Source organism: Chiloscyllium plagiosum, unplaced genomic scaffold (assembly GCF_037043375.1).
Source record: "Chiloscyllium plagiosum isolate Xiang-an unplaced genomic scaffold, Cpla_swu_hap1 HiC_scaffold_36, whole genome shotgun sequence".
Classification (NCBI taxonomy): domain Eukaryota; kingdom Metazoa; phylum Chordata; class Chondrichthyes; order Orectolobiformes; family Hemiscylliidae; genus Chiloscyllium; species Chiloscyllium plagiosum.
In genome coordinates this window covers 33,283,896-33,291,646 of record NW_028270174.1, presented here as the reverse complement: position 1 = coordinate 33,291,646, position 7,751 = coordinate 33,283,896, and the positions used below count along the sequence as shown (strand labels likewise).

Below are 7,751 nucleotides of genomic sequence, written 5' to 3'. Positions count from 1 at the left end.
AAGGGTGTGGATTTTAACTTTAACCAAGATTGGGAGAGTCAGTCAGGCACAGAAAGGTACTGAATTTCTGGAGTGCATCCGGGATAGTTTCCTATAGCATATTTTCCTGGATGCAGTGAGGAAACAAACAATATTGGATTTAATAATGAGCCAGATTTAATTAGTAACCTAATTGTTTGTGAACATTTATCAAGTAGTGATTATAACGTGATTAAGCTCAATGTAGCCTTTGAAATTGAAAAGCATGAACCAGCTATTAGAATTTTAGATTTTGATATGGCTGACTTTAATGAGATAAGACAGAGACTGTGCACAATAAACTGGGAAAATCTGCTAATGGGTAAAACAACTGAAAAATAGTGAAGCATGTTTAATATAGAAACATAGACAATAGAAGCAGGAGTAGCCCATTCAACACCTTGAGCCTGCTTTGCAATTCAATATTATCATGGTTGATCATCAATCTCAATACTCTAATCCTGGCTTCCCTTATATCCCTTTATTTCCTTATATCCCTTTATCCCCTTAGCTACAGCAGCTTTATCTAACTCCCTCTTGAAAACATAAAACAATATAATGATTTTGCCTCAACAACTTTGTGGTAGTGAATTCCATCAGCTCCCCATTCTCTAGGTGAAGAAATTTCTCCTCATTTCCGTCCTAAAAGGTTTACCCCTGATCTGTAAATTCCGACCCCTGGTTCTGGACTCCTCCACTATACATTTAATGGTAATGTCCATGGGAGTGTTACTGAACAAAGACCTTGGAGTGCAGGTTCATAGTTCCTTGAAAGTAGAGTTTACAGGTAGATAGGATAGTGAAGAAGGTATGCTTTCATTTATTGGTTAGAGCATTGAGTATAGGAGTGGGAGGTCATGTTGCTGTATAGGACATTGGTTCGGCCACTTTTGGAATATTGCATGCAATTCTAGTCTCCTCCCTATCGGAAGGATGTTGTGAAACTTGGAAGGGTTCAGAAAAGGTTTACAAGGATGTTGCCAGGGTTGGAGGATTTGAGTGATAGGGAGAGACTGAATAGGCTGTTTTCCCTTGAGTGTCGGAAGTTAAGAGATGACTTTATAGAGTTTAATAAAACCATGAGGGGCATGGACAGGATAAATAGACAAAGTCTTTTCCCTGGGGTGGGGAAGTCCAGAACTAGAGGGCACAGGTTTAGGGTGATAGAGGAAAAATATAAAAGGGATGTAAGGGGCAACCTTTTCATGCAGAGGGTGGTGCATGTATGGAATGAGCTGGTAGAGGAAGTGGTGGAAGCTGGTACAATTCTAGCATTTAAAAGGCATCTGGATGGGTGAATGAATAGGATAGGTTTAGAGGGATATGGGCTGAAAATGTGTTGCTGGAAAAGCGCAGCAGGTCAGGCAGCATCCAGGGAACAGGAGAATCGACGTTTCAGGCATAAGCCATCTGGGTTGTACGTTGCCTCCTCTTCAAGGACCGCAATTTCCCCCCTGACGTGGTCGACGATGCCCTCCACCGCATCCCTTCCACTTCCCACTCCTACGCCCTTGAGCCCCGCCCCTCCAACCGCCACCAGGACAGAATCCCACTGGTCCTCACCTACCATCCCACCAATCTCCATGTACAGCGCATCATCCGCCGTCATTTCCGCCACCTCCAAACGGACCCCACCACCAAGGATATATTTCCCTTCTCTCCCTTATCAGCATTCCGTAAAGACCACTCCCTCCGTGACTCCCTCGTCAGATCCACACCCCCCCCCCACCAACCCAACCTCCACTCCCGGCACCTTCCCCTGCAACCGCAGGAGGTGCAAGACTTGCGCCCACACCTCCCCCCTCACCTCCCTCCAAGGCCCCAAAGGAAACTTCCATATCCGCCACAGATTCACCTGCACCTCCACACACATCATCTATTGCATCCTCTGCACCCGATGTGGCCTCCTCTATATTGGGGAGACAGGCCGCCTACTTGCGGAGCGTTTCAGAGAACACCTCTGGGATACCCGGACCAACCAACCCAACCACCCTGTTGCTCAACACTTCAACTCCCCCTCCCACTCCACCAAGGATATGCAGGTCTTTGGACTCATCCATCGCCAGACCACAAGAACACGACGGTTGGAGGAAGAGCGCCTCATCTTCCGCCTAGGAACCCTCCAAGCACAAGGGATGAACTCGGATTTCACCAGTTTCCTCATTTCCCCTCCCCCCACCTTGTCTCAGTCAAATCCATCGAACTCAGTACCGCCTTCCTAACCTGCAATCTTCTTCCTGACCTCTCCGCCCCCACCCCAGTCTGACCTATCACCCTCACTTTGACCTCTTTCCACCTATTGCATTTCCGACGCCCCTCCCCCAAGTCCCTCCTCCCTACCTTTTATCTTAGCCTGCTGGACAAACTTTCCTCATTCCTGAAGAAGGGCTTATGCCCGAAACGTCGATTCTCCTGTTCCTTGGATGCTGCCTGACCTGCTGCGCTTTTCCAGCAACACATTTTCAGTTCTGATCTCCAGCATCTGCAGACCTCACTTTCTCCTTAGAGGGATATGGGTCAAGTGCTGGCAAATGGGACTAAATTAGGTTAGGATATCTGGTCGGCATGAACGAGTTGGACCGAAGGGTCTGTTTCCATGCTGTACATCTGTGACTCAAGTTATGAGGAGCGATTATATAAATTAGGCCCGTTTTCTCAACTATTTAGGAGATTAAGGTGTGGTATGATTGAAGTCTTCAAGAAATTAACAAAAAAAAAATCAGGATAGATAAAATAAACTATTTCCACTGTTTGGGATTCTAAAACTCGGGGGCATAGTCTGAGAATTAGGGCCGGACTGTCAAGGAGAGATGTTAGCAAACACCTCCACACGCACAAGGTAGTAGAGGTTTGGAACTGTTTTCCACCAACAGCATGTAATGCCAGATCGATAGTTAATTTTAAATTTGAGAAACTTTTGTTAAGTAAAGACATTAATGGATTTGGTCCAAAAGCAGCTTTATGACGTTAGGCCACGGATCAGCCATGATCTCGTTGAATGGTGGAACAGACTCAAATGGCTGAATTGCCTGTTCCTGTTCGCTATTCCATGTGTACCCTCATCATTATCTTGTATAATTGCTGTCAGACTTTTTAAAAATTGCCTTTAGACCTCAATCCACCCTTAATCTGATATGCTGTTTTTCTTCCTAATTAGTTTGCTGCTCCAAATGTTAATTTTGTGATCCACATATGAGAACAACGTCCCTATGAGTGCAATCAGTTTTCCATCTCTCGTCATTCGAAAAGCTTTTTTAAAAAAAATTCCACCAAAGTCGATAGCTTCACACTTCTCCACATTGTATTCCATCTACTATGTACTTTGTTACTCATTCATCCAACCTATTTATCCCTCTGTAGTCTGAGTCCACCTCAAATTTACCCGTCTAATCTTATTGTCAGCAAATTAGATAGATTATACTTGAGTCTTCTGATCTGAGTTATTGATATATGTTTTGTCTGTTTATTGTCTTTTAAAATGTATTTAAGTCCATTATCTCTTATATATAATTGAATGAACTACTTTCCTTGACAGTAATTGTACATGGCTACAGAAAGCCTAAAGATCAAATGTAAGTATTTTAGTAATTAGTGATCCAGTACTCTTGTATCTGTTCGTGTTTAATCCCTCTCTCTCCTCCCAGGAAATTGAACAACTATGCTTTTCCCTAACCATGCTCAAGTTTTGATAATTCTTATTGCTGAAGTGCTAGATTGTTTGCATATGGACATAATTCTAAATGAGAATCTTCATTCTTTGGTATTTAGGCATTTAATGTTTCAATTCTTTAACTCCTTTGGATTACTTCTGAGAAATCGAATTACAGTATTTTGTCTTAATGTGCTTAGGATTTCACCAAGGTGACCCATCACTCCTATTTGTGTCAATGTCAAGGACCTGCAAGACAACTAATTTCTTTGATTTTGAGAAAATTCTCCTGATTCTCAATTTCACTTTTCCTAAACATTATGTTTTAGGAGATAAAATTGGATATTATTATGATCCTAGCAGATGGTGATACAGAAGACTTTCAGATCTTGGAGTTAAATCTGATTTGATGGATCATAATAATAAAAGTGAAATGTTAAATCTTGTCTCTCCAAAGATATGGAGAGCCAGACCTACTGAGTTTCTTCAGTCTCTCTGCTTGTTGTTATAGATCATCAGTTTTCTTTTGCAGTTTGGTTACTGTGGTGTGCGCTCGCTGAACATGTTGATGTAAGGCTGCCAATGTTGTTGGAAACAAAGAGCACAATTCTATTATGAAAAGGACAACAAGATTTTTTTTTTGTGTGCGTGACAATTTAGAAAGATCATAACCTAAATAGCAATAATAAAGATTCAACCTTTTCCCAGCAATATCCGACACAGTCACTCCTATCTTAATCCTTCAATTTCTTTCTTACCTCTTGAAGTTACAAGCATTTGCTATTAGTGACTTTCTACACCTGAATAGATGTGATTCTATATTGTGAATTCTATATTGGGTGGCACGATGGCTCAACAGTTAGCACTGCTGCCTCACAGCACCAGGATCCCAGATTCGATTCCAGCTTCTGGTGACTGGCTGTCTGTGTGGAGTTTGCACATTCTCCCCGTGTCTGCGTGGGTTTCCTCCGGGGGCTCCAGTTTCCTCCCACAGTCCAAAGATGTGCAGGTCAGGTGAATTGGCCTTGCTAAATTGCTCATAGTGTTAGGCACATTAGTCAGAGGGAAATGGGTCTGAGTGGGCTACTCTTTGGAGGGTCGGTGTGGACTGGTTGGACCAAAGAGCCTATTTCCACACTGTAGGGAATCTAATCTAATCTAATCTAATCTATATTATTGTTTTTCTCTGAAATACAATGACACCGGTTACTTCACTGACTTGTCCTAACTGAAATGTAAGGAAATTCTTGTCTGCTTAAATACTAAAACTAAGTTAAAACTGTTTCAGCTGTGAAAATCTGGTCTGCCACAACTAAACTGTTATTCTTGACTGAAACCTAACTGTGGTCCTTACTCTTCCCATTTGTGTGTCACAAAAGCTCTATTTGCAAATATCACATCAATTAACTTGCCAGATAGTTTATTTACTCATTTAGCTTAAGTTACCTGCTTTCTTGGAAATAGTATTTGAACTCAAATATGACTTTGACTTTTGCTGCTAAAATCAAAAGTTGCCTCGACTTTAAAATCCAAAATTCTAAATGATAACTTATAGTAAGTCTTTATCATAGCATGTTATGCTAAGATATACTACTTTTTCTTTACTTCTGTTATTGATTATGCATCTGTATATGCTTGGGCTGGGAGATTTCTATCAGTTCATAACCCTTGTCTTATTGTGAGATAATTAGTTTTACCCCCAAACTGCTCTGTTCTCAATTTAAGCCTAATTTTTAAAACAATGGATAGTTGAAATTCTTAATCAGTTCCTGTGTTTTATTTTGTCATGAATCTCTCCAGATTGTGGTCTCTTTCAATAAGTAAAATTGGAGAAAAACAAAGAACAACTTTTGTACTGAGCAGGAAATTTTGTTCTTCAAGCTTGATGCCTCAATTTTTGATGCTTGATTTGCAAACTTAGGACTTAATCCCCTGTCTTTCAGCAGGTCAGAACATCAGCTTAAACTCGCAGTAAACCAAAGAAGTGGCATTGTATGGATGAACTTTTTTTATTATTGCTAGCCATGATGTGGAGGTACCAGTGTTGGACTGGGGTGAACAAAGTCAGAAGTCACACGACATCAGGTTATAGTCCAAAAGGTTTATTTAAAATCACAAGCTTTCAGAGCGCTATTCCTCCATCAGGTGAATGTGATCAGGGATCTCTGGAATTTCTAATTGGATATAATCAGTACTGTTAGCATTTTGTGTTGGGGATCTGTTTGACTATATTCTAGGTAGCATAGTTTCCAATTCTCATCTCTGCAGAGCATTACAAATTGTGAAGATTCAGATAAATTGAGTTGCCTGTTTATATCTGGATCAATATTGAGGTAAGTGAACTGAACAGATTAACAAAATGAACAGAGTTAATCCTTTATGAAATCTAATGTAAGAGAAAGAAATTGTGACTTTAATCCTTCATTTCAGCAATTATGTAAATTTTATTTTGGATATTGGGAAAGATCTGAGTTCAGAATTTCTATCTTAGCCATAGAGTAGTAGTTTTCATGACAACAGAAGTGGTGCAGTTGCTTCCACATATCTGAAATCAGATTGGAAAGTGAGCCAGCTCGCTGACATTGTCCACCATTCTATGGCCCATGATATCGCATAGGAAGAGGCTGAACGCTTCAATATTGGCCTGTGTTATAGTCAGTTAGTCTAGATCGCTGTCTATGTTCGTGCCTCAAGAATGGCCTCTTGAGGTATAGAAGAAAATCTGTGAACCATAAAGCATCATATGTTTGTATCTTCAAGAAAGGGAAACTTTTTCAGAGATTTCTATTGATCTTTATATTGATAATAACAAGATGGTTTGTAGCAAAAAATCTTGAAGTTGCAATTAAATGGATCCAGTTTTCGATTGTTCCATCTTATTTTCTGTGGACAGGAGGTCAAGTTTAAGGAATGTCTCTGATTTGTTTGTAATGGGAGGAGCTCTAGTCCTGGAGTCTGCGGCAATTCTTCATTGGTTGGAGAGAGGGGGTTATGGACCTCTAGGAATGACCGGGATATCAATGGGAGGTCATGTAAGTTTCACCATTTCATAAAGCTGTATAAAGATGAGAACATGTCTATCTGAAGGAAATAAAGGTTGAAAGTACTGCAAATGGACTGTGCGAAGTAATTTTCATTTTCGAGTTTTGTATTTCTTTAACTATCATTTGGGATGAATGATTTGTTACCTGTTGGTCATTTAGTTGTTAGATGCGAATCCCTACTACCTGACCCTTCCATACCTAGCCTCTCTATTCTTGACTTATACTTTAGCTGTCAGATTCAGCAATTCTATTTTGATTCCCAGGCCCTTGTATTTTGCCATTCTCTTTTGGTTCGATTTTCCCGTAGGTACTTCCTCTTGGGCTTTAATGCTGGACTCTCTGCTCACTTAGCTTAGCTTCATCTGGCGTTTCAACTTTACCATTAGGCCAATGTACCCCACTTCTTTCCTAAGTATTGAAAATTAGTATGCAATTAACATCATTAACACATATTCTAGATCTCCTTGAAATAGCTTAGTTGGTGGAATTTTGTAGAAGTATGAAAAATAGTATTTTAACGATGTAAGAAAAATCTTGAATATTGTAGTGCATGTTGCAAAAATGTTTGTATTTTTAAATTACAAACATGAAGGATTTAGACTTTTGCATCAAACTGAAGAGAAGATTGGGGACCTGCAGAGTGGATGCAGTGATAGGGATTGCTGGATGAGGAGAGAATGGAATAAAGGCAGAAGAAGTTAAAGACTAGACATCAGTGTACAGAAATGTGTAGATTTGGATGGGCACAGTAGTGGAGCAGAAAACCTGATTGATTTATCAAATAGGAACAACATTAACATGAGCAGGCCAGAAAAGTGGGAATGATGCAATGGATACAAGAGGAATTAATATTATAAGATATTTGACTAGTTATGCATTACTCAGAGCTAAAGATCTTGGGAGAGACTAGTAACATTTTTATTTGGAAATCTGAAAACCCAAATTTTACCAAATAAATTAAGCCACAAGACACACATCTAAACAGACGTCAATGAACAAATATTATTAATTATATTCTACTTTAAGTAGTGGATATATTA

General features: G+C 40.0%; 1 protein-coding gene across 8 annotated transcripts in view; it reads left to right on the top strand.

The window, feature by feature from the left end:
• The window catches only part of abhd18 (abhydrolase domain containing 18), a 98,952-nt gene that overhangs the window by 50,964 nt on the left and 40,237 nt on the right, over nucleotides 1-7,751 (top strand). For all 8 annotated transcript variants that reach the window (XR_015753332.1, XR_015753333.1, XM_087980083.1 and 5 more), the window contains 2 exons: nucleotides 3,565-3,590; nucleotides 6,561-6,699. Coding sequence is in view for 6 of the 8 variants with exons in the window: in XM_087980083.1 (XP_087836209.1) it covers nucleotides 3,565-3,590; nucleotides 6,561-6,699 (165 nt within the window). In the remaining 2 variants the exon portion in view is untranslated. The remainder of the gene's footprint in view (nucleotides 1-3,564; nucleotides 3,591-6,560; nucleotides 6,700-7,751) is intronic.